This window comes from Prunus persica, chromosome G1, assembly GCF_000346465.2.
Source record: "Prunus persica cultivar Lovell chromosome G1, Prunus_persica_NCBIv2, whole genome shotgun sequence".
Lineage (NCBI taxonomy): Eukaryota > Viridiplantae > Streptophyta > Magnoliopsida > Rosales > Rosaceae > Prunus > Prunus persica.
In genome coordinates this window covers 15,242,850-15,269,476 of record NC_034009.1, presented here as the reverse complement: position 1 = coordinate 15,269,476, position 26,627 = coordinate 15,242,850, and the positions used below count along the sequence as shown (strand labels likewise).

Genomic DNA, 26,627 nt, shown 5'->3' with positions numbered 1-26,627 from the left:
AATTAATTCACCTCATCCCTAATTAATAATTCATCATTCATATAATCAATTGATAATTTATAATATTCAACTGAAATCCCTAATTTTATTAGAGTTTATAAAGTATCAATTAGGATTTTCAATTTCAATAAAAAACTGATACTTTATAAACCTTAAAAAAATTCCCAAATTTCAATAACAACAAATTGAGGGAAGAAAATAATATGAAGACAACAAAAAGATGATGAAGGAATATAGAAGAAAACAACCAAAACATGCCACCTAAGCTAAAGCAACCAAACATGCCAACCAAAGCAAACGACAACATCAACACAGACAGACAATTCGTGAAGGGGTATTGCTGCTGTGCGAGTGGGCTTGGGGCGGGCTAAAAATTTATTTTGGGCTGTAAAACATTAAAAGCGCCCCGAGCGGTAGCCCAGGTTAGCCTGCTTCCACCGTCACTTCCTCGTCTCGCCTCTCGTTCATGCTCTCTCTTCCTTCGACGACGACCCCATCGCACGACAAGTCGTCCATCTCATTTCCGTTCTCTGCTGACTTCGTCGCTAGGGTTTCCGACCGCCTCTCTTCTGGTGCCTTGGCCTGGAGTCGCCGTCATCTTTATACGGTGTTTCCACCATTCTCTCTTTGTTTGTCTGTGAATTCTGGAACTGCTGTTGAGACTTAGAATAGAGTTGGATGCATCCCCGAAGTTGATGATGCTTACGTGGCAGTTTCAAGGCATATGTAAAACTGATGGTTGTCAACATTAAGTTAGATTTGAAGAGAAAGTATCTCTCTTTTCAGCCACGGCGAAGACGATGATAAATGGTCCTTTCAAAATTCTCAACCATTGTTGGATGGAACTCTGCTATAAGAGAATCTGTGAACCAAAGCCGTCCCCACAAAGCCCTCCTTCTCTTTTTCCAAATGAAACAAAATGGTTTGGAACCTAACAACTTCACCTTTACCTTCTTGGCTAAAGCATGTGCCAAGCTTTCCAACCTCAAATTCTCCCAAATTATTCACACCAATGTTTTAAAATCACCATTTCGGTCAGATATCTTTGTGCAAACAGCAATGCTCGATATGTATGTCAAGTGTGATCGGTTGGCTGATGCCTACATTCTGTTTGAGAGAATTCCCATGAGAGACGTGGCTTGCTGGAACGTGATGCTTATGGGTTTTGCGCAATTGGGATTTCTTGATAAAGTGTTACGTTTGTTCCATGAGATGAGGTTTGCGCGAATTCTGCCTGATACCATCACGGTTATGGGGTTGACTCAGGCAAGTTTGGAGACAAAGAATTTGGCACTGGTGAAAGCCATTCATGCATTTGGAATTCAGATTGGGATAGATGGAGATGTTTCAATGGCTAACACTTGGATCTCTGCCTATTCCAAATGCGATGACTTAAGTTCGGCCATGGCTGTCTTTAATGGGATTGAAATTGGCGCGAGGACTGTTGTCTCATGGAATTCAATGATTGCAGGATATGCAAACTTAGAGAAATTTCTTGATGCTCTAAATTTTTACAAATGGATGCTCTGTGATGGATATAGGCCTGATATAAGCACAATTGTGAGCCTCCTTTCTTCGTGCATTCAACCTGATAAATTGCTACAGGGTGTGCTGATTCATTGTCATGGAATTCAAATGGGCTGTGATTCTGACATTTTTGTTGTCAATGCCCTTATATCAATGTATTCCAGGTGTGGTGATATACTTTCTTCTAGATTTTTATTTGATGGCATGTCAAATAGAACTTGTGTTTCATGGACTGCTATGATCAGTGGGTATGCTGATAAAGGAGATTTGAATGAGGCGCTAAGATTGTTTCATGCTATGGAAGCAGCTGGTGAGAAACCTGATTTGGTTACTGTGCTTTCTCTGGTTTCAGGTTGCGGCCAAACAGGAGCACTTGAGCTGGGAAAATGGATTCATAACTATGCCTTTTCTAACGGTTTAAGAGACAGCATCGTAGTCTGCAATGCATTAATTGACATGCATGCAAAATGTGGAAATATTAACAGTGCTCGGGAGCTCTTCTATGCCTTGCCAGTGAGAACTGTTGTTTCCTGGACAACTATGATCGCAGGCTTTGCTTTGAATGGCAACTACGAAGAAGCTCTGGACCTTTTCTGCCTGATGGTGGATTTGGACCTGAAACCAAACCACTTAACTTTTCTTGCCATTCTTCAAGCTTGCACTCATGCGGGTCTTCTTGAGAAAGGAATGGAGTTCTTTGACATGATGAAAAAAGTTTACAAGATAAATCCTGGGGTAGACCACTATTCTTGTATGGCGGATCTCCTTGGGCGTAAGGGAAGGTTGGAAGAAGCAACGGAGCTTGTGAAAAGTATGCCGATGAAACCCGATGCTCGCATATGGGGTGCATTGCTTAGTGCTTGCAAGATTCACCATAACGTAGAGATCGGGGAATATGCATGTCGCCGTCTATTTGAGTTGGAGCCCCAGGGTGCAGTTCCATTTGTGGAGATGGCGAACATATATGCATCAGAGAGAAGGTGGGATGAAGTTGCTGCATTAAGGAGAGCTATGAAATTTAAGAAAGTAAAAAAAATTCCAGGACAAAGCCTTCTTCATGTTAATGGGAAACCTCATGTATTTACAGTCGAAGATAGGGGTCATCCTGAAGGCTTGCTTATATATGCAATGTTAGATTGTTTGGCATTGCAGTTGAAAGAAGAACAATACTCGCCACATTCAGACAATTTTGTGAAATGATTAATTTAAATAATTTATATTTGCTCAACATAATAACCATGATCATGAATGATACTCTGGATATTTCGTTTGACCAAAGGCCCCCTAGTCAATGAAAATTTGGTATTGATATGAAAACTCGGTATTTAGAGTTGTCAATGAAAATTTGGGATGATGGTGTATAGCCTCCACTTTGTTGGAGAATATCTCAAATCTCATGGACAATTTATTGAAAGAAAAATGAAATGGCAATGCATTACAGTTGGTTCACGGAAACTTAAGATATATAAGCAGCGTTAAAAGCCACCATATATAAGCTACCATCTTCTCATGTTAAACCACTTTTTCTGTTTTGTTTTTATTTTAGTTAACAAAGAGTGAGAATTCCAACTTAAGATATATTGCAATAACAAATGATAAATACAACAAAGAGTGAGAATTATATATATCTTTTTTGCCAAAGTTAGGAAATGGGAGAGGTTTTCTCACACACACTATCAAGGTGTCATGAGGATTTAAATATGAGACCACTAATTTACAAGTCACGACGTTTTTCTAGCTAGATTCCATTGCCAGTAGAACTATATATCAATAGCTAGTCAACATTTGGGATAGACAAAGTACGTAGATTCAAACTTGAGATACGTTGCAATATAAATGATAATAAATAGAACAATAGCTAGTTAGTGTTAAATTTGAGATAGACATAGTAAAAGATTAACAGGTTCTAGGAAAATTCACCCTTCGATAGGCATATATATATCGTGTTTGAAATATCGATAATATCGACGAAATATCGTATAAATATCGATATTTCAGAACATATCCATATACATATCGTATAAATATCGACAATATCGACGATAATAGCAATATTTTGTCAAAATATCGAAAATATCGATGTAAAAGGAAAAAAAAAAGGGGGGGGGGGGGGGGGGGAAGGGAGGAAAAAAAACACAAAGGGGACTTAAACCCCTCCCATTTTACTCCTCTGACACCTTAATCACCATATCACTTATGTTTTTGTGATAATATGCTAAAATATTTATATATATATATATGGGTGGCATGTTAACAATTACATACAAAACTATTTTGGGGATTTATCATTTGATGACTATTCTTCACAATACACTTATTCTACACATAGAGATGATGAAGATAGTGAAAAATTTGAACCTCATAGGAATTGTATGTGGTACTAAGTCACTCATATGTCTTACCATGCAATGTATGAAGTGTAAAATATTGTAGTAAATCATTATATATAAATGATTATGGTGTGTTTAATCTTTTTTCATTAATTACTACATATTTTCTACACTCACAGTTTTTGCCAGCTCGCTGTATAATCAACTTAAATCAGTTAAATCAATCATGCAATGCATTTCCTTCAAATTTTATGTGATAAACTAATAGATAATTGACTAAATAAACATTCTCCAAAGTTTTAATGTGGGTTTTATTCAATTATTATCGATATCGATAATATCCCGATATTTCCATTGAAATTTCCATGTTTTTGGACTACAGATATTTCCAATATCATCGATTTTTTAGACCTTGATCGTATCACATTAAAATTCCAAGATGCAACATTCTTCTTTCAGTTTGACTTCCTAGTTACACTTCTTCAATGGTGAATTTAAAAAGTTATTTTTCATAATTTTCCGGAAATGAATTCACTCGGAGTCCTCAAAAACAACACTCATCTACACCTAGCAGACAGACATCTCATCTGTTGGTTCGTTTCCTTCACTATAATGAGTGAAGATGTTAAACATAAATTAAGGAATGATCTTTGAGAAAAATATGCACAGAAAATGTGAAGGTCTACTCGAGATTTAAGTTACTTGAAAAGTTTCCAATTCTTATCATTAAAGATGAAAATGAACAAATTTTTCATACATACAATGGTGAAGTCAAATTTGCACCATGTTTTCGTGATGAGTAACAGCTCATTTGTAATGAATTAGTGAATTGGTTGTCACCACAAAATTGAGCCTTCACCTTTCAAAATCCCTGGTGATCTTCATGCACAGCTGTAAGTACATAAACCCCTGGTGATCACAACGTACCATTCATCGGAACCGTAGCCACACAGCTTTTGATCTTGCAAAGAAGATATATAGTTGGCCTTGGTCATTTCCCCATGTGTGTCAAAATTCGACTGATCAAAGCTTCCTTCTTTCCGGCAAGCGGAAGATTATTTGCTGTCAAATAGTACTTCAACTGCGTGACAGTCAAATCCTTTAACTGCAAAACAAGGATTGTATCAGAAGTGATTAGCATTCTCCCAAAAAAAAAAATCCATGCTAACATCAACAGGATGAAAACTCTTGAATTTAAACATTATCTTTTGGATGTTCTTTTTCCGTCTCGGCTTAAAAAGGTGAGATAAAAACCACAAGTATTAAAGTACAGGAAAGCCATTTTCAGTTTCACCTTTCCATTGTCTGCAAGATCAACCCAATCATAATTACCAGACTCTTTAACTGCATTTTCAGAAACTGCTTTTCGTTTTTTGGAGGTCTCACTTGCTTTTCCATTTCCCACAGCATCGTTTTCCTCTTCATAATTATCCCCATAAACAGACTGCTTAAATTCTTCTAATGCACTAACAAATGCAGGTCTGTAAAGCCATATACGCAAAGACATCGAGTTAGGAACATTGTGCAGGAGAAAAAATAAACAGTAAGTGCTCAGTTACTGGGAAGCAAGAGATACGAGCAGGCAGACATGCAAGCATACACTTTCCATTACCTAGACATGCCTTCCTCATCAGGCACCGTTTCATCTTTGATTTCTGGTATCTCATCCTCCTCCAGGGCTAGGGCCTGCAGTACTGCATAGTGTCTCTGCAAGGCTGCAAAAATCTCTGTTTCATACTATGCACCTTACAGAAAAATTATGACAGCAAAAGTAAAAAGATTAGTGTACTATTTTGGTACTGTCAAAAAGCCACGATTTGAGGGGATGGACAAGAGGTCTCCAAGATGTCAACTTCCAAAAGTCCAAACACAATGGCACACTAATACATGTGTACAACTAATTACTAATATATATTATAGACATTTATACTAAGCAATTGAAGGTGAATTTCCCCCTAAGCATCCAAAGAATTGTTCAACAAGGACTGTTTTCCAGAACACGGTTTGAGTTATAAATTTCAATCATTCTTGTAATGATTCATTTGCTATATTAAAAAGAAAGACAACTCAACAAGGATATCAAAAACACAGACAATTACTCCCAATCTAGAATTAAAGGTAAGAATATCTTTAAGACCACATGCTATCAGATGATTATATTGCATTGTTTTGAAATAGATCTGTATCACGCATGCTCCTCCACTGATGACAAAATCACTAAATATCCTCTTCTAGGAATTCCGGGAAAGAAGAGAAGAATATTCTGCAGGAATATGCTTCTGCGCTGGGAAGGCCTAGAGATTATAAACGATGGGATGGTTCCAGCCCAATCAGGTGAATGGGTGAAGACATATAAGGAGGGGAGTGGGATACATGAAGTAAAATGAACACTTAAGTGGCTACGATTCAGCTCAAAAGAGAAAGCTCCCCAATTTCAATTCAACATACCCACGTTCAGAAGTTAAGATTCCACTCCACATGACAAGATGACGAAACTAGCATATTGGCAATTCACACATCATGAGAATATGACAGTTTATAAACCCAGAAAGGACAAGCATGAAACAAAAGTCCACACCCAACTGCCTCTCCAAAATCTCTCGATTGGACTTAAGCAAAAACTAATGGCCAAGTATACGATAAGCAACCAGAGCAAACAAAATACACACAAATGAAAGCTCGAAAATTGATAGAATACTTTCAATGAAGGATTTGCAAAACGAAATACCAGGGTTGGCAAATTGGAATACTGAGAAATCTTTTAAGTCAAAACGTTTGATTAAAGCAGCAGCGCTTCTAGTTTGATCATCATTTGCATGAGGTGGTGCAACATTTGAACCTGTATGAAGCTGCAAATTGTCACGACCATGACATTTGTTAGATAACTTTAGTAGGAGAAACTCTATAATACAAATCCAACAATATCCCTTGCCTCTTCAGTGTTTCTAATGTCCTCAGAGTATGGAAGATATATCATGTGCATTCCCGGTGGCTCAACCTGACCACCAGCACTAATTATTTCGTCCTGTGAATTTTCAAAGAGATTTGTGAGTTCTAATAAAACAAATTTTGACAAGGATATTTGTGACTCAAATAACATACAAATATAAACACAAAAATTTCACAAATGTTTGAAAACCACTGATCGTTTTAGCAGTTTGATAGATATTGAGAATAAGATCAAGCAGTATTCTCAATTACAAAACTATACCATGAGAGTATGACCTTACCTTTTCCATTTTGTTTTTATTTTCATGTTCTGTTCCTACCAGAAAATTTCAAATTATTGCTTTACGAATCTGTATAGAACTATGGAGGTGAGGGACAACATCAACAATGAAAAATTGTATTTCTTTTGAGCAAAACACACATGACCACAATGGTAACCAGCGAGAATTATATAACTCCCATAGAAATTGCTTGCAATTTTCTTTCTTAATTTTATGTTTTGCACAAGTTCCTTTTTTGTATTTGGTGAATGCCTAAAGAAATTAGCATACCCATAACATGAGGTGTGGTTTATCACCAACAATACTTCACAATTAGGACCAAAGTTGTCAATGCCATTCACTAACATAAATAAGTAAAAAGAATTTAAGATTTTGAAATTGTTTAATAAAACCATTGAGTTGGAAATCTGCAAAAACTTACCAACTTTTAGTTCAAATACTTAAAAACAATGGTTCCTATAATGCCGAGTATTAATTAGTTCAAATACCAACTTTTAAAGTCCCAAAAACAAGTGACTGCTATCAAGAATATTTAAAACCTACCACCAACACATGTTTCCTCTATCACGAATATGGAATCATAACAAATTCTTTGTTTCAAATTAAAAAATGTTGCCCTGTTTAGCAACAAACAACTACTAAGAATTCAAAAAGGTAGATTATATTGGCATCTATTGATAGAGAAACCATTTGTCAGCACTAGCACTAATTCAGAGATGGGGACCCAGTGTAGATAATCTGACAAAATCGCACCCTTCTTAACAATTCATTCAGTCACATGCATTAAAACAACCCAGAGAAATATTATACATACATACATTATATATATATATATATATATATATGTTTGTGGACATAAATTGTATGCATTTAAACATAACTTATTTGTGAATGTAATAAAATCTTACTTGAGCAACAAGGGCAACTAATTGAGGACGAGATGAACTACCATAAAATGCAACTGCGAAACTGGAAAAATTAAAATTAAAAATTAAAAAATCAACAATAACAAGTAAACCCTCAAAAACTCATAACCTCAATCATTTTTAAAAGATATATAGATATTAATAATGCTCCACGCAAACCACAAGCAAGGCTACCAAAAAAGCATAATTGAGGAATTCTGAAAAAACAAAATACAAAGTAAAATAAAAAACTAGATAAAAGAAATGATAATCTGCACACGCAAACATATTTGAAAAGCGGGGGATGATAAAAGTTGAATTGGATGTTTAAGTGAAGGCAATGGAGAGAGAGGCTAAAAAATTTGTAGAGAGAATTGAATATTTCCCTCTGTCCTTATAAAGGTGTCAAATGGGTAGGGTCAAATGGGACCGAGCCATTTAAATCAGGAGTATTCGTGCTTTAGGACATGCCTCGGCCTGAGTAGCCCAACACATCCTGCAGCCAGGGCCCATCTCATGCTTGTGATGTACCCACGGCAGACCTCAAAAGGGATGGGCCCATGCCTACGCAAGGGCCCATTCTCGTCCAAACTTGGATTTTTCTTCCCCAATTTACTGTGGTGTTTACATTTGAAAATCAAAATATAATAATTAACAAGTAATCATTTTATCCTTATTATTATAGCATGAAAATAATAGTACATAATAGTTCAGTACAGTCCATGAAAATGTATGCTACAAGAACTAACCGTTTTAGCCGTAGCATTGATCTATGCAGAGCAATGAAAATGCATGTGCTACCAATCAGTTCCTGCAGCAGAGTACAATCTCTCAGTTTTAATCCCAAAAGTATATTAAAATCGAAAGAAGCAGCCATCACCTAAATGTTCAACAAAAAATAACTACTGCAATAAACCATGAAGAACAAATAGTCTATACTAATAAAGGTAAAACAAAAAAAATCAACAATAACCATAGAAAATTGAGATTTTCAGTTCTATAGGACTAAAGAAGCAACCTCATCAGTAGGGAAAACAAATGTTGACGGCCTCAAGTTGTGAAACTCTTTTAAGCAATTTAATGGCTTGAAACCAAGAAGACGAAGATGTCCAGTGGAAAATCTTTTGATCTCTGAAAGTTCCTCCACTGAAAACTTGATATTTTCACTAGAAAACAGATGGAACAGTCAGGAAAAAATTTCAAGAAGCCAACTAACAGTATAGAAGTGAAATCATAAGATTGATAAGATGATGATTTCATAATGAGACTAATGCAACCATTACAGAGGTAGCTGCCTAAAGGTTCTGTAGCTAGTTTTCTACGCCCAATTGTGTATCTCATTCATGACAAGCACTCCTCTGTCCATGTAACTGTATGCTGTAAACTATGGTAACAAGAAGATAGATTCGGGTAACATCAACTTTATGTTACTAGACTAGGACCCCTTCTGTTTTTTTTTTCTTTTCTTTTAAGGTAATGGTAAACTGAAAATAACAAAATAAACAAGAGAAAAAAAAACGAGAGAGATGAAGAAGAAAATAGTTTTTACAAAATAAATATAAACTAGCCAATGTTCTTTCACTTGGTGAAGGTAAGGTTATGTCGGATTGAGCTAGGAAAACTTAAAACATAAGAAAGAATATGATAGAAAAGTAGCATAACATGCATACGTCTTGTAAGGTTGAAAACGTTTTGCAGATCCTTGCACCAGAGCACCAGTATCAGCACAGATGAAAGATCTTTCAGTCTGCACAATGTCAACACACAGAAACTGCTCAAGATATGGTTTAAATGGCATCACTACCCAATCGGAAACAATAATTAGATTAGGGATAATTATTGCATCTTAGAACCATTTCAACAAACCAGGATGAGATCTTATGAATGTAACTCTATCTAATTTTTGTTAATCATAAACTTTCTAGTAGAGTAAACCAGGAACTAAAAAGACATAGGTCATAGTTCATGTGTTTCTTTGTGTGTGAGTGAGGCATGCCCCAAGTACACATGTGCATTTTTGTCTTACAAATTCAGTACTCCATGATATGCAATACTCTACGTGGAACATTTTGCCTTGGATATAGATATGTCTGCTATAATAAACTACTCCAACAAATATGCCAATCACAACACTTGTAATAACACCAACCTTGGGGGAAACGGCTTTTATAACAAAGTTCAATCATTGATGGAAACTCATTTTCTTATATTGAAACTCTTAAGGATGTAATTAAAGTTCAATAGAAATGCTGGAGGCTAAACATCAACACCAAAAAGATGCCAGCTAGTTTAGCTAGTAACATCTCTTGTATCAAAAAAAGGGACACTGGATCAAATCCTGCTTCACCCATGAAGGGGTTTTTGTCATGGGAGAGAGCTACCCTCCTGTTATACAATAGGCCTAATGAGCCTCCAATGAAGTTGAAGTTTTACGGCACATTTACTTATACAAAAGTTTCGGGAGAAAATACACACAGAATTAGGAAGATAAATATAATGGGAACAACAAGAGATGTTTTCTATGTGTGTAGGATCTCAAAAACTCAACCCAATTTCTTGAAAAAATCATTTAAGGTTTCCTTATGTCGATTTTCAAAAACTACTAAAAATACACCCGAGAGGAGCAAGCCAAAGAGTATTCTCCAATTTTTAGTCTTCAACAACATTAAACTGTTTGAATTGCAGAACCAAACAGGTCCTTAACTGTTCAAATCATACCATTTCAAGTCTCTAGACTCCTTCCCTTTGATTGACAGAGGGGAAACATACCCAGCCTCCAAATGTGAGCCAAACTAATGAATAAATACAAAATCAAAATGCTCATCAATCTGGTCTTTAAACACATATCTGAGAATCATTAACCTCCTAAAATGGGTTGACTAAATAACCTTTATCCATACAAGTCATAAACAACAAAGTCCACCTTGTTTCGAAATTGGAAGTAGCTACGTGCCATAAAAAATGCATCAGAAAGTTTTCTCACTTCAAAGTCTTCGATTCATTAGTCATTGATACAGATATCCATGTAATGGCAATAAAAAGATATGTAGTGTAGTAAAGCAGTATCACCTTTAAAGGACGATTAGTCACAGAATCAAGCCAGGTGATTGCTCCTATTATCCAAAGTCAATGAAACATTGTTCTGAGCCCAAACTGATAGGCAGACGCTGACTTGTAGAATGAGTAAGTAATTGAACAAATGGTGATGCAAATACCTGGAAGAGTAGGACGAATTAAAGCATAAGAACTCAGTTGAATTGATAGTCCATTGGCAATTGAGAAAGTGATCTTTCTAACTAGGCGTTTCTTGAACATTCGCTTTCTAAGCTGATCCTTCATATCTTCCAATCTGAAATTAGAGTAGATATTTACAAAAAGAAACAGGTAAATTAGGCAACAAATGAGACTTATTTATTAGGTTTTATGCCTTAAAAGGTCCAGAGAAGAGTAAGCATTTGAGATTAACGCAACAGTGCACAACCTAATAGATCATCGAATCCAGATGTTCGATCATCATCGTTTAATACAAAAAATGCCACATGACCCCCTAGAATTAACTTTTAAGATAAAATGGTCTGTTGCTAAAACTCCTGAATTGTATTTGATGCTCAGTGCTCAATTGTAGCAGCGTAGCTCCTTAACATAAAAATTTTATTTCATATTTAAATTTCATCAGTATGCTTCATTTTAAACTTCTACATTGCCTCTTTTAACTCAATCCATTGTCTCCATAATATCCTGGAAACTCCTACAGCTTTTATGTCATCAAGTTCCAATAGTCACTCTACTTTTATAAGCAATATGCTTCTAAAGATGTGGGAGATCAACAGGTTGAAATATTTAAGCATGTTGAATCTGAAAGGAAGCAACTGGTTTCCCCAGTTCCAATGTTATATGCAGTACTCCTTACAAATGCACATAAGAGATGTGTTAAAAGACCAACCGGAAATAATGGTTTGCACAAATGAGCATAATAAAATAAATATTGGGGAAAAAAAGTTACTTTTCTCCTGCTGCAGGCATAAATCGTGCAAGATCATCGCCTTTGAGTCCAAGTAAATCCTGAAACATATAAAAGTAGAGAAGTAAGCAGTGCGATGACTTTAATCCTCAAAGAAGCGTATAATAAAAACAAAACAAAAAAAAGTATTACAATAAAGGATATAGCCATACCGAGTAGAATGTAGAAACATTGAAATCACTGTCAGGCCGACTCAACGGAAGAAGTTCAATTGAGATGCCAAGATCTTGTGCATCCTGGAAACGGTTAAGGGGTGGACTTCTTATAACAGTGAATTTCAATCAATATACTATTAAACTGCAAAGATGTGCAAATCAAATACTCTAGTCCGCTGCAATGTGGTTCTCATCATATCTGTCTTTATCACTCCCTTAATGCTGCCAAATGGATCATCTTCATTTGTAAATAAAAGAACACGCTTATCAGCTGTCTTCGCAGATCTGAGATAGTAGTTTTGCTAATAATGTTAGAGAGCACACAGATGGGGTCCAATTCTACCAAAATAAAAATAGCAGGATAGAAAATGATTTCAAAAGGGGAATGAACTTTGATACCATTTTTCTTTTACTTTTTTTCTTTAAGAGAAAGCCAAACTTTGATAATACGTTACTCTTACCCTTTACGCAGCAGTGCTTGGGCTACCCAGAGGACATTGTAAAGTGAATTTTCTCGGGACCCAGAGACAATACCATACTGACTCCCAATTTTGCTCATAAATGACTCTGCCACAGAAACGAAAAAAAAGTAGTTTGACTTGGACACTCCAAAGAGGCATTTGGTCAAAAGGAAGAACTTGGATCACAAACAAAATCATCATGTGATGTCTTTGGTTTACATCCATTACCACAAACTATTTAACATTATATATATATATCACCAGGAATTTCATTGGTCTATACAAGCAGTTTATGTTGGGGATGGGATATAAATATATATAACATGGGAGCCTAAAGCTAACAGAGCTGTACCACCCTCAAAGTTAGATCTTTAATCCAGCTATGATCATCAACATGGCCCTTTCTTTGTAAAATTTTATCATAATCTAAGAGGTTCAACAAAAAGCAGAGTGATGAGACAGGCAGGATAAATTACAAAGCATGAGAACTCCAGAAAGCATATAAAAGAAGCCAAATTTTACAAGAGAAAACGTGATTTCACTATAAACATTTCCGGAGTATATTTTAGGGTAGATTTACATAAAATACAGTCTCAGAGCCACACCCACACAGGGCAGCCCTCAGTCAAACACAGACGCACAACACATTGTTAACTGACCTTATACACTTCTAAATTCTGCCTGTAATTTTTTTTAATAAAAAAAAAATATGCAAGAAAAACTCAATGCATGTTAGACTTAATAAACCAAATTTTAACAACAGTAGATCGATAATATCTTGATTAAAACAAATTGAAAAAATAAAATAAATTTTCAAGTAGTGGACATTGTCAATTAAATTATAACTGGAATCAACTCTAAGAAAAGTATCTAAGAAAACAGCCAACAAAAACACTATTTCACCAAGGAAATACCTTCTATGTTATCAATTTCTTTTATTAGCCTGGCTGTTGGCCTGTCTAGATACTCTCGGTCAGCGACGTTAAACACATAAACACCATTTAAATCTTGCAAGTTCCTCTTTTCCCTCTGCAGATGTACATGTAAGCTCAACAAGAGAATGACTCATATTCTGACTAATATTAAAGCATCAAGTAGTAAGAAGTTCAAGCAACGTAACATGTTTTAGCTTGATAGAGTTCCAATCTTACAGTGTTAAAGAAGCATATGGCAACTTCATCGTACGAATTATTAATGATTTGCGTCTTCAAAGACTGTGCAATACAACTCACAGCAACATGAAAATGAGTGTCATCCTTCCGGTCGCCCTGCAAACATTGACAAATAAAGAAGCCTCAAACAAATTAATGAAAATCAGTACGTACTGATAACAACAAACTGGCATGGCCTTGTTATTTTTTGAAGCACAAGAAAATAGTTCCTCCATAAACCACATTGGAAAGCAAGTCTAGAGGTTATGTTTAGTTTCGCTTAGAAGCACATTTCGAGCAACTGTCAAATGATGACAAGCATTTCTTGCATAACATGCCTAGCCACATATCCATCCATATATGATTTGGTTAGTATCACATCATGAGTGAAGTAATTAGAAAAGTTGAGATCCGAAGATTCAAGAACGGCTATTTATTAAACAAATTAAGCAAATAAACAACCAAACAAACTCACGGCTGGACAAGTAGTGGTGAACATTTTGGGGGAAGCATCAACCAGGTACACCACAAGCTCCTTGGTCGACTCTCTTTCCTGAATTGGGGGAAAAAAAATCATTTTTTACACTGAAAAAAGATATGTCAAAGGCAAATAGACCAAAGGAAAAAGGAAAAAAGATAGAGAAAGAACCTGGAAGAGTTCATTATCTGGGTCGTCTTCGTCGTCTCTGAAAAGGTCATCGGGGTCTATTTCCATGGCGGCAGTTGAAGAGAGCTTAGTTAATTATTCACTGCACTTAAACTTTGGGAGAGCCGTAGAAGGAGAGAGAGAGAGAGAGAGAGAGAGAGAGAGAGAGAGAAAGGAAGTCCAGTTTTGAATTCCAGAAGCCTGAAAAAGAAGAGTCTCGCGCAAGCCGAAGCGGGGAAATGGGCACGGATCTCCTGTGGTGCACTCAGCTGCATTTATCTGCGTTGATGAAATCAACGGTTCATATTGGAAAATGCGTAAGACACATTAACGCCTTCTGATCTGATACCCTGACTTGTTTTTTTGTTGTTGTTTTTTTTTTTTTTTTTGGGGGAAATTAGCGGTTGGATCCACTAAATATTGGTCAAATAGACTTGGCAATCGTGTCGTGTCGTGTTAATTCATTTAACCCGTTAAGAAAACAGGTGAAAAATACTAAACACAAAATACGACTCTTTACAATTCGCGAATAACACAACACAACCCGTTTCACCCATTAAAAATATATTTTAAAAAACTTTAAAAAATAGACAAACAAAAATCAATCACAGTACACACAGCCAACCTTCTCTTCTCTCCTCCCCAAATTTCTATCAAAGAAATTGACTTAGCTCAAAAATTCAATCTAAGTTCAAAATCAAGTACTTGAAATTCATCAAATACTGCATCAAACTTTAACAGATAATTAATCGAAAAAAGTTCAAACTTCCATTATGGGGCTTGTGTTTGTGGCAGGTAGGGTTGGCAGTAGGTCGTGTCTTGTCGGGTTCCTGTTGTGTTAGGATTATATACGTTTGAAGAATGCTAAACTCAAACCCAACCCGTTTAATAAACTTGTCATTTTCGGGTTCACCCGTTTATTTCCCTTGCGGGTTTCGGGTCATGTCGAGTTAACCCGCTAAGTGGTAGTAAATAAAAAAAATTTAAAATCTAAATTTTGATAAAATTAATCAAGAAATTGCATTTTTTTTATTTTTTTATATAAATAATTATTGTATTTTGCCTCTCTCTATATAAAGATTGAGAATGAGAAATTATAAAAATTATTTTAAAAAAAGAAAAAAAAACAAAGGAATGGGTTGGTGGGTTACATAAGTATTTTAGAGGATTGGCGGGTTATATAGGTATTTTAGCGGGTTAACGAGTTGACTCGTTTAATAAACGAGTTAAACAAGTATCAAGTTGGCAGGTTACATAGGTATTTTATCGGGTTAGCGGGTTGACCCGTTTAATAAACGGGTTAAACAAGTGTTTTAGCTGATTGGCAAGTTGACCCGAAACCCACCCGTTTATAAACGAGTCACTGCCGGGTTGACCCAAAAGTGACCCGTATTTTAATCGTGCGGGTTCGTGTCGTGTTATTTCCATGCGGGTTTCGAATCGTGTAACGGGTCGTATCGCAAATTGCCACCCCTAGTGGCAGGTGAGCGAGTTTTTTGTTTTGGAAAATCAAAGAGAGTTGGAGCATAACAGTTAGTGTAGAGGGAAGAGAAGGAAGATAAGTATGGAGAAAAAAGAAAGAAACAAATAAAGTTATAGTGGAAGCTGTATAAATATGCACGTAATTGATTGGGGAGCGGATCTGCTGTCCCTAAATTGGTGTCCCCTCTCTAATTTGCTGACACGTGTCAATTAACATAACAGGGAGTTAACTCCGTTAACTTTTTTATTTGACAATTTTAAAAATTAAAAAAATTAAAAACTGCCCAAATAACCCAGCGTCGTCTTTCTTGCAAAACCCTGTGAACGTCGTCTTCCTTGCTAAACCCAGCGAGCGTCATCTTCCTTGCTAAACCCAACGAGCGTCGTCTTCTCCGCGAGAGTCTTCTCCTCTTCTCCAATTGCAGCCAGTGAGCATCGTCTTCCTTGCAAAAACCAGCCATACCCACTCTCCTCCCTCATAATCTCTGCATCTTCTCCACCATCAACTCTCAAACACTTGCAAAACCCAATTCTCCTCCCTCCCAATCTCTGTTTGGAAATTGCAGCACCATTAAACCAATCGATTATACCTTTTGTTAAAGCCCCGTGGATGGAGGTGAGCAAAGCCATATGTATTGGAAACATATAATAATCAATCCCTGTCTCGATTAAATTAATTGTTATTTTATGATTATTGTTTTATATATAGAAATTTAAATCTTATAAATTATGTGTTGCCAATTTTCTCAAGGACATGAACAGGGAAAATAATTACAGAGACGATGATGGAACTCAAGCAAGTCTAAAGCTAATTTTTTAAACAGGTGTGGACTTCAATGCTTTTGCAGGCAGTGAAAGTAATGAAGAAAAGTTATCAGAAACTACACAAGGTAACGAAAACATAGAGTTGATTCATTCTAACATGCAGAAAAAACTAATTCCTATAATAAGCATGGAGTTTGAGACAGAAGGAGAAGCCTTTAAAGTTTACAATGCATATGCATATGGTGTTCTCTTTAGTATTAGACGAAGTAAATTTCATAAAGAGAAATGTAGGAAGTTGAGAGACAGACTTTTTGTTTGCTCTGCTGAAGGTAAGCGTGAAAAGAATAAGTGTGATGGCAGTGTGAAATCTCATCGTGCTGAGACAAGATTTGGATGTCTAGCAAGGATGAAAATTAGTTGTCGGCTAAATGATAAGTATTGTGTTACTGAGTTTGTGCCTGAGCATACGCATGTTACTTCTAGTCCTTGTAAGACCCCATTTTTTAGGTCACATAGGAACATGTCTCTTGCACAAATAGTTGAAGCTGATATGGCTGATAGTTCGGGGATTGCTCCAAAAGCAACTCTAGAACTTCTGAGTAGACAAGCTGGTGGACGTCAGAATCTTGGATTCATTTCTGTAGATTATAAAAATTATTTATGTTCAAAGCGTACAAGAGAAATGAGGGTAGGACATACAGGGGGCCTGTTAGAATATTTACAACAAATGCAATTGAGTGATCCCAATTACTTTTATGTTATACAAGTGGATGAAGATTATATGATTACTAATATCTTTTGGGCTGATGCAAGGATGATGGTGGATTATGATTATTTTGGTGATGTGGTATGCTTACGACCTATAGAAAAAATAAAGACGGAAGACCTTTTGCAATGTTTGTTGGTGTCAACAGTCATAGGTAAACTGTTGTATTCGGTGCTGCATTAGCTGACACATTTATTTGGTTATTTGATATTTTTGTCAAGGCTATGTCTGGAAAAAAATCAATAAGTATTCTGACAGACCAAGATGCAGCAATGGCTAAAGCGTTGCTTTCAGAGGGGCCAGAAACATGTCACCGTTTGTGCATTTGGCACATATACCAAAACGCAGCCAAGCATCTTAGCAATGCTTTTGAGAAGTTCAAAAATTTTACCAAAGACTTTTGTAGATGCATATATGATTATGAAGATGAAGATGATTTTATAAACGCTTGGAATAACATGCTTGAAAAATATAATCTCAAGGATAATGATTGGTTGAGGCGATTGTTTAATTTAAAGGAGCAATGGGCATTAGTTTATGGGCGACAAACTTTTTGTGCTGATATTACTACTACCCAACGCAGTGAAAGCATGAATAGTGCTTTAAAGAAGTATGTTAGTTATAAATATGATTTGCTATGATTTTTTCAACATTTTCAGAGGTTAGTTGAAGATCATCGTTATCAAGAGTTGAAAGCTGAATTTAGAGCAAGTCAAAGTTCACCTGCATTGTCATTTCCAGTGGAAATATTAAAGCATGCATCAAATATATATACACCAGAAGTGTTTAAGTTGTTTCTAGATGAGTTGTGTAAAGCTCATGATTGTGTCTTGAAATTCAATGGTGAGATTGGAAGCATCATCAAACACAGTCACATTTGACTCAATAGATAATACGGTTTTATGTAGTTGTAAGAAGTATGAGTTTGCAGGAATCTTGTGTGCACATGCCTTAAAAGTCCTCTCAACAAGAAATATTAAAAGTATTCCAGCTCAATATATCTTGAAGAGATGGACCAAAAATATTAAGGCTAAGAGTGCAAAATTTACTTGCAATGTCTCAAGTGAAAATGACTCAAAAGTAGAAATTGTCAGGCGTTATAGAGAATTATGTCGGTTGCATACTCAGTTAGCAACACGAGCATCAGAGTCAAAAGATGCATATGAAAGTGCTATATTAGGACTTAACAATACGTTGAGAGATGTGGATGCGTGTTTGAAGAAGAAAGCAAGTCAAGAACCAACTCAGGCGATCTCAACAACTACCAGTGCATCTAAGCTTAATGAGTATATTTGTATTGACGATGATATCATTAAATTTAGAGGAATCAAAACTAAGACCAAAGTTGTTGGCAATTCTAAAAGGCCAAAGAATGCTTTGGAAAAGCTCACAAAGAAGAAAAAGCTTCGAAATAAAGAAGAATGTGCTCTATTGGAACATGTATTTTAATATATATTTTTTATTATTTAAAAGTTATGATTGTTAATATTTGTTTTATTTTAACTAATTTTAAAATTTATGGTTCTGAAATAATGTTAGGAACCTGATTCTCACAATGAGACTATTCACATGCCAACCCAATCTCAAGCAACAATGGATATTTCACAGGTAATGTCTAAGTTAAATTTATCTTTTTTTGGTGTCTATCTATGGCATTTCACAAGTAATGTTAACTATGTTACTGACTTAACTTATATACTAGCAATACTACATAAGAACCACAATACTTTGAGCAACTATCAACAAGGTCCAACTAGCATGATGAATTTATTGCAGGTAATTCCTTGCAATTGTTACTACCTTTTGTTTTCTTGTGAATGAGTACTAACTTATTTCATTGTATACACATATATGCAGGCAGAGTTACCACAAGAAGAAGAATTAAGCTTACTGAGCTCTGAAGGACTAGACCTGCTGAGCTCTGAATTGACATGTAGTGCCAAGACACATGATATGGACGTCCAAGATGTTGAATGAGAAGAATGTTGAAGAATTTTTCCTTCTTTTGGACTCCAAGTTTCATTTAAGAATATTTGGTTATGACATTTGGAACAAGCATATATTTACCTTTTGTATTGTTAAAGACTTCATATGTATGACAATTTTAACGGGCATTTGATGTCATATATTATTGGAACAAAACCAGCGACTATATGGAATCAATTATAACTGAATATTGCTCGTTGTTAAGTGGTAGGACAAGTATTGAACAATACTATATTTCATTCTTTCCCTCATGAGGGGAAAAAAGATTTATCTTCAGTAAGTCAATAAACTGGCAAAATGCATACATCTCGCTGCAACATTTTGTCAAACACATTGTGCATGCAACTTCTTCAGACCTTATGACATTAATTGGGTAGGGGTAGGGGCACTTCCTTGTAGTTGCTGGAGCAGATCTTTTTCTTCTAGAATTGCAGCCGCAGTGTTCAAATCCATCAGCCTCTCTTCTCCTTCACAAGGTTTAATTAACTCAAACTCAACTGCCACCATTGCTTGGTTGGTCACAACAGAAACTGATGATGGAGGAGGAGGAGGGTACGGAAGAAGAGGCAGAGTCATTAAACTGGTGCTTTTGACGACATCAAAACTTGTTGGTATGGGAAGCCGTGAAAGAGCATGAGTAAAACCATCCAAGGTGATGGTTCCTCTCCTCTGCCTCTTGAAGGTTGTTGGCGACAGAGCAAAACCATCACCTCGTGAATATCGTTAAACTCCAAATAACTAAATCTCTATGTCATAACAGCAGTAGATTCAACTCCAATTAACCATTTAATTCACAAATTCTTCAAAGATAGCCAAACAGATAAAAGACCCCAAGGAAGACGACGCTCTGGGTTTAGCAAGGAAGGACGCTAGCTGGCTGCTGGGTTATTTTGGGCAGTTTATAATTTTTTTAATTTTTTTTAATTTTTTTAATTTTTTTAATTTTTAAAATTATCAAATAAAAAAATTAACGGAGTTAACTCCTCGTTATGTTAATTGACACGTGTCAGCAAATTAGAGAGGGGACATGGAGGGGGACACCAATTTGGGGACAGCGGATCCGCTCCCAATTGATTCACATTAAAAGAATGAAGATAGTAGAGCTGGAAAAGGCGGTGATTCTTTTCAAAAGTGGGTTGGTGTTCGAATGCCTTCCAAGCAATCAATTTTCTCATAATTTTTCCATCCAACTCTTTTGTAACATTACAAAAATGTCCATAAGCTTAACAAGTTAACGGGTAATCTTAAATTGACACACATTATAATTTAGACTAATGTCCCACCGTCTTCTGATTAGATGTCTTGCCTTCTTTTGTTGTTCTTTTTGGGGAGATTAGCAGCTTTGACCTCGGCTCCATTAAATATTGGTCAAATGATCCCTTTTTTAAAAAGTTTGTAAAATGACCCTTCTAGATACATCATATGGCATGTCTATCACTTTTGTTTTTTTCCCACTGCTCTCTCTGTCTCTCTCGTTGGCTCAGTGGTCTTTGTTTGATTTTCTCACCTGAAAACGATCTCATCTCTCTCTTTCTCGTTGGCTCTATGGTGTCTCTCTGATTTGCTCTCTCCCAAATTCTCTTCCTTAATTGCGCAACAAATTATTCATCAATGTTAAGATACAAAATCTCTTTCTCTCCCTCTCTTTCTAACTCTCATTTCAAATTAGGATTGTAGTTTCATTTTTGTAAGAAAAGAATTAGTATGCCCCTAATTTGAGTTATAGTTTCAAAGAAATCAATTTATATGACCTAATTTGCTCATTATTGTCGTTTAAACATGTTTTATTTTCAAGAACAATTGTAGTTGTGTTGCATTAATAGTTATGAGTTCCTTGCATATAAATTTTGGTAAACAGATGCATGTATCTGTTTGTTTTCTCAACAAAAAAAAAAGTTTTTTCAACCATATAGTAAATTATGAAAACAAAGAACACACCAAAATGATGAAGTTCAATCGAATGAACTGAATTAGTCCTAATGTTGGATGTCAAACAAATCTCAACCTAAAAATGTAAATGCAAATAATTTAAGGAAAAGCGGTTTGTCTTTGGTTTCTTCTGATTATGTGTTTAAATAGAGAATGAAAAATTAAATTAAATTTGTGCTTAGTAGTGGTTTACATGTAGGCCAAAACTCCTTGAGCCCAATTATATTTCTCCATCTCTTTTAAGGTGTCTATCATAGTTGTGTAGGTCCAAGCGAGTATACAACCAAAGTTACAGAAGATTCGGTTATGAGGAGTTGTAGGAATATCAATCTTGTTATATCCACAGGACCCTCTTATGTTTCATTTTCAAATGCAAAGTTCAAGCACTTATCAATTGAAGTCTTTGTTATCTTCTAATAACCTTTGAAGTATTTCTTTACAAAATCTAACTCCGACCTTGATGAGTTTGTTGTACTTGGAAGCTTCTTGCCTTGTTTGGCAAGACAAAAATTTCAGCCACATTTGGCTTTTCATCTCATTGTCACCATCATGGAACTTGAATTTCCTCATTTTTGTGTTATATTCTTATATGAATCTTACGTTGCTATAATTAGACGTCATGCACTCTACCTTTGTTAACCTTTTCTGGATATACTTCGATGAGTGTTCAAAAAGGTGTTTTTGATAGCAGTGTCAAGACATCTTTCCGTTGTTGAAGTTTCTCCTTGATGTTGTCGATTGTTGTTGCAAAAGTGAGCATGTTGCTCTTGATCTACACATAGTTCGGGTTATCCCATCTTTTTAGCTTCTGGTTGGTTTTCTTTTTGGATGATGAGGGCTTGCGTTTTGGTTTAGATGTTGGTATATTTTCTTCTTTCTTCATCTTTTCTTTGGTAGACATGCATTAGAAATAGCAACATAGTAAACTAGCAATATTATTATACTAGACTGAAACATGACAGCCATTAACAAAAATGTGTGGTTTTTAAAGGTCTTACCTTTGAAGCCTTTTCTGCTTGAAAATTTTCTCCTTTTTGTGTTTAATGGTTCTTAATGTTACTTCTCTGTATTTTTCGTAGTTTTGTAGGTAGGGATTAGTGTTAGGTGTGGTGGTGATTTTTGAAACAAGATGAAGCTTGGTGGTTTATGGAGTTTTAGGCTTGCAGAGATCCTGTGGAGTGTTAGAGAAGACGGGTAATAAAGAGTCTGCTACGGTTTATTTTAATAAATTGTTTGGGTTTAAAATCTAGGCTAGGCTTGTTTTGGGTTTTTTTTTTTAGCTTCTTTTAAGTCAATCAGTGGCAGTCACATAATTTATAGAAACTTCAACATCAATTTCTTATGTAGTAAATGAGTTTTATGTGTGTTCCTAAAGTGCATTCCGTATGAGTTTTTATTTTTTATTAATATTTTGGGTATAATAATGAAGATCCCCATAATTAATCTAAAATTTAATGAGATGAATAATGTCTCACTCCATAACTTTTTTTTTTTTTTGGTTGGGTACTTTATTATGAACATGATTTTGAGATTGAGGAATAGAAAGAACTCATCTAAGAGCATAAATGGAAGATTTGAAGAAACATCCAAATAAAGAAAGCGTCTTTTTTGTATTTAGGCTTTCATTTTGGATATGTGTTAACCTCGGCTCGTGCAGCTTTCGACACCATGAAGATTATTTGGAATTTCTCAGCCATTCCTTGTTGCAACAACCCGAAGAATGTGATGACCATAACAACACTACAAACCCCGTAAAAGGGTGCAAAGAAAAAGTTTATTATTGATGTATTCAAAATATCTCAATAAAATGAAATAAGAATGATCATCCCAATATGAACCCCAGAGTGGCACTCACTCCAAATTTGTAGTAAAGAACACACATAATATGACAATCTTCAGGTGTACAAACACCCAGGTTGATTGTGGTTAATACCAAATGTATACATAGTTCTAGAGAAACCGAAAATCATGTGCACTATTTGGTTTGGATGTTCTTCTTGGGGAAGTTGAAGGTTGGATTGTGGTCGTGGAGGTGAGTGAGGTTGGGGTTCTATTGAACGAGGTGAGTGGGGTTAGGTTTCCATTGAATGAGGTGAATAGATTAAGAAGAGACCAAAAGGGAAGATGAATTTATATAGTCTCGTCATAAAACAACATTCTATAAATAAGCTAAAACCACATAAATAACCATACGTTCCAAAACTTGGAATAATAGTGCTTAACCTAGATATATGCTTTTAACCAAAAAGCACCGTAATTTTTTCACATAGTTTTATACAGTCTTGCTTTTTCACTATCGGTCACACCTTAATTTCTTACGTGGCTTACGTGTACACACTACGCTATAAGAATTCTCTACGGTCACCTCACTGCCTAAGTCACTAAGGAAAAAAAAACATCATATCTCTTCTCTATCTCGTGAGATGTTTCATAGTATTTCAATCTAAAAGTAAAAACTAAAGAATTTTAGATATTATCTTACTGTGTAAGCAGTGGCGGATCCAGGATATTTCCTTCCAGGGGTCAATGTCTAAAGGTGAAAAAAATTTATACAAAATATACTCATAAAAATGAAACGATAATATTAGAATTCATAATTCATAGAAAAAAACCACATTACAATTGTCCACGACGAGTTTTCATATTCTGAAAACGTAGCATTATAGTTTCATTATCAATACAAGCAAACACATCTTTCTCAATATAAACAAGTAAACTATCACTCAACCATTGATCTCTCATTCGGTTGCGAAGTGGACCTTTCACAATATTCATAGCAGAAAATGCTCTCTCCACAGAAGCAGTTGCAACCGGTAAAGTTAAGGCTAATCTGAGAAGCAAATAAACATAATTATATGTTCTATGCAACCCTATCTCCACCATTTTTCTTGCAAGGCTACCAATCCCTTTCAATTGAGAAAAATCAGTCATCGTACGCATATGAGTAATATAAATCTCAAGTTGATCTTCAAGTGCCAAGAGATCTCGGGAATTAAAATCTTGAGGGTAAAATTCAGCAAAACGAAGTAGCTTTTGTTTGTCAAAAGCTATGAATGAATCATCTGGACTTAAACATGTCAAACAAAGAAGTAACTCAGTATTTACCTCACTAAAGCGACGATTTAATTCCGCAAGTTGCCACTCAATGATTTGAATAAAGATGTCCACACGATAATGATGGAGGTGTGTTATTATAGGAGCTCTCCGATGTGATCTCCATTGAGCTACATATGCATCATCCATGTTTGGAACAAAGATATCATGTTTAGCACAAAAGGAAGATACTTGATCAAGCAAGGCTTCAAATGCATTCTCTCTCATGTGTTGTAGTTGGTCCTTGCAAACTTTGACTAAAGTCATTGCATTCTCAATATCTTGGTCTTTCCTCTGTAATGCTTGTGACAAGTCATTTGTGGCTCCCAATATAGATCTCATGAAAAATAGGTGAAATACAAACTCAAAAGATTGTATTTCTCTCAATGACCTATTTGCTTCACCTAGATTATCAGTGGAGCCATCCTCAATAATAAATTTGAGCACTTTCACCACAGATTTAAACATGGAAATGATACTAAGTAATGTACCATAATGTGAGTTCCAACGTGTATCACCGGGACGCTTGAGACAAGTTTCTTGATTTAAGCCTCGCTCTGTTGGAAAAGTATCTTTTTCTAGAGCTTCCGTAACATCCTTTTGTAGTTGTTCTCTAAGAATGTCACGACGCTTGCACGATGCTCCAACAATATTAACCAAGCTATTGCAAGATGTGAAGAAAGTGGCAATATCAGCATTTCCCTTTGCCACGGCCACAAGAGCTAATTGAAGTTGATGTGCAAAACAATGAATATAATAGGCACAAGGATTTTCTCTCAAAATCTGTGTTTTAAGACCATTGAACTCACCCTTCATATTACTAGCTCCATCATATACTTGTCCTCTTAGCATGGAAATGCTCAATTCCTCTCTTGCAAACAATGTGTCAATAGCCTCCTTGAGTGAGTTTGATGTAGTATCGCTAACATGTTGAATGCGCACAAACCTCTCAATTACATCCCCACTTTTGTCCACATAACGAAACACCACCGCCATCTGTTCTTTTACTGACACATCACGTGATTCATCAACTAATAAAGAGAAGAATGCACCATCCATATCCTTGATGATTTTCTTAATAGTTTCAGTGGCACAAGCATTCACAAGATCTTTTTGAATTGTTGGAGCTATTAACTTGAGATTCCCGGGAGCATTTTCTAACACAACGGCCTTCACTTTCTCATCATGATCAGCAAGAAACTGTAAGAGCTCTAAATAATTCCCCTTGTTGCTTGAAGTGTCACTCTCATCATGCCCACGAAAAGGAAGACCTTGCCTCAATAAAAATCTCACACAATCAAGAGAAGCTGTCAAGCAAATACGATAATCAATACGAGCTTGCTCTGATTGCTTTATCAAAACTGTTCGGATGTGTTGCTTTTGATTCATAAGATCCACACAATACTGTCTAGATTGATTATGAACACTTCCAACAGGTCCAACATGTTGCCTAATTTTATCTTTCTTCTTCCAATTCCTAAAACCCATCTCTGTGAAGGCGTCGCTACACCCTTGACCAATTCTGAAATTGGATTTGAAGAGATAACAATAAAGGCAAAATGCAGCATCTTTACTAATACTGTACTCCAACCAATCAAACTCATCAAACCACTTGACATTAAAGCGTCGATCATACCCTGAAAGATCAGTTTGTGGAAATGTGTGATCCTTGGGCTGACATGGACCCTTTTGTAGATATGCTCTTCGAACTTCGTCTCTAATGTTAGGATCATAATCCAACATTTGAGGTCGAAGTCCAGGGTCTGCAATAAGATTAGCTAAGATATCTTTCAACTCACTTTCTTTCGAACTATCCACATCTCTAGAAATATCCACATCTCTCGAACTCGAACTACCCACATTATCCGAACTAGAAGTAGTTGATGCGAACCTTCTCTTAAAGTATCGTTCCATAACTGTATTGGTAGAAATAACCAATCAAACATCAACAATATTAAAAAGCCATAACTTATGCAAACTAACCAAAATAAAATCCAACAACTAATCAAATTTACCAATTATTATCTAACATAAAACACTAATTTATTCAAACAAACTAACCAAAACTAGAGGCCCTGAATTTATTCAAACTAACCAAGAGATATAATCTTACATAAAAGTAAAATCCTAATTTATTCAAACTAACTAACCAAAATCAAAACCCCTAATTAATTGAAACT

The 26,627-nt window shown here is 35.7% G+C and overlaps 4 protein-coding genes across 4 annotated transcripts; 2 read left to right on the top strand and 2 right to left on the bottom strand.

Annotated features, from left to right (window-relative positions):
* On the top strand, window positions 218-2,800 carry LOC18788510 (pentatricopeptide repeat-containing protein At4g19191, mitochondrial). The gene has a single exon (XM_007221985.2). The coding sequence runs from the start codon at window positions 808-810 to the stop codon at window positions 2,725-2,727; it is 1,920 nt and encodes a 639-aa protein (XP_007222047.2). The 5' UTR covers window positions 218-807; the 3' UTR covers window positions 2,728-2,800.
* LOC18791148 (ATP-dependent DNA helicase 2 subunit KU70) lies at window positions 4,518-15,020 on the bottom strand. Its single transcript, XM_007221924.2, has 19 exons — window positions 14,430-15,020; window positions 14,256-14,333; window positions 13,781-13,897; window positions 13,544-13,658; window positions 12,630-12,735; window positions 12,336-12,453; window positions 12,166-12,249; window positions 11,996-12,054; window positions 11,208-11,341; window positions 11,062-11,105; window positions 9,663-9,739; window positions 9,011-9,158; window positions 8,742-8,803; window positions 7,996-8,056; window positions 6,790-6,882; window positions 6,586-6,706; window positions 5,470-5,572; window positions 5,152-5,338; window positions 4,518-4,962 (listed from the first exon to the last, which is right to left on the bottom strand). Exons 1-19 carry the CDS (start codon window positions 14,493-14,495, stop codon window positions 4,849-4,851), a joined length of 1,887 nt encoding a protein of 628 aa, XP_007221986.1. The 5' UTR covers window positions 14,496-15,020; the 3' UTR covers window positions 4,518-4,848.
* Window positions 16,861-19,416, top strand: LOC18790671 (protein FAR1-RELATED SEQUENCE 5). The gene is made up of 6 exons (XM_020554508.1): window positions 16,861-17,520; window positions 17,661-18,053; window positions 18,099-18,282; window positions 18,371-18,879; window positions 18,979-19,047; window positions 19,297-19,416. Exons 1-6 carry the CDS (start codon window positions 16,861-16,863, stop codon window positions 19,414-19,416), a joined length of 1,935 nt encoding a protein of 644 aa, XP_020410097.1.
* Window positions 23,971-26,361, bottom strand: LOC109946487 (zinc finger MYM-type protein 1-like). Its single transcript, XM_020554503.1, has one exon. It carries the CDS (start codon window positions 26,359-26,361, stop codon window positions 23,971-23,973), a length of 2,391 nt encoding a protein of 796 aa, XP_020410092.1.

Excerpts from the sequence above, each read along its gene's own strand:
- LOC18788510 (XM_007221985.2), top strand. The coding sequence starts at position 808 with ATGGTCCTTTCAAAATTCTCAACCATTGTTGGATGGAACTCTGCTATA.
- LOC18791148 (XM_007221924.2), bottom strand. The coding sequence starts at position 14,495 with ATGGAAATAGACCCCGATGACCTTTTCAGAGACGACGAAGACGACCCA. Across the intron at positions 11,106-11,207 it reads AATTCGTCCTACTCTTCCAG|GAGCAATCACCTGGCTTGAT; the intron begins GTATTTGCATCA and ends TTTGGATAATAG. Across the intron at positions 6,707-6,789 it reads ACATTAGAAACACTGAAGAG|CTTCATACAGGTTCAAATGT; the intron begins GCAAGGGATATT and ends GACAATTTGCAG.
- LOC18790671 (XM_020554508.1), top strand. The coding sequence starts at position 16,861 with ATGGAGTTTGAGACAGAAGGAGAAGCCTTTAAAGTTTACAATGCATAT. Across the intron at positions 17,521-17,660 it reads ATGATTATTTTGGTGATGTG|GCTATGTCTGGAAAAAAATC; the intron begins GTATGCTTACGA and ends ATTTTTGTCAAG. Across the intron at positions 18,054-18,098 it reads ATAGTGCTTTAAAGAAGTAT|AGGTTAGTTGAAGATCATCG; the intron begins GTTAGTTATAAA and ends CAACATTTTCAG.
- LOC109946487 (XM_020554503.1), bottom strand. The coding sequence starts at position 26,361 with ATGGAACGATACTTTAAGAGAAGGTTCGCATCAACTACTTCTAGTTCG.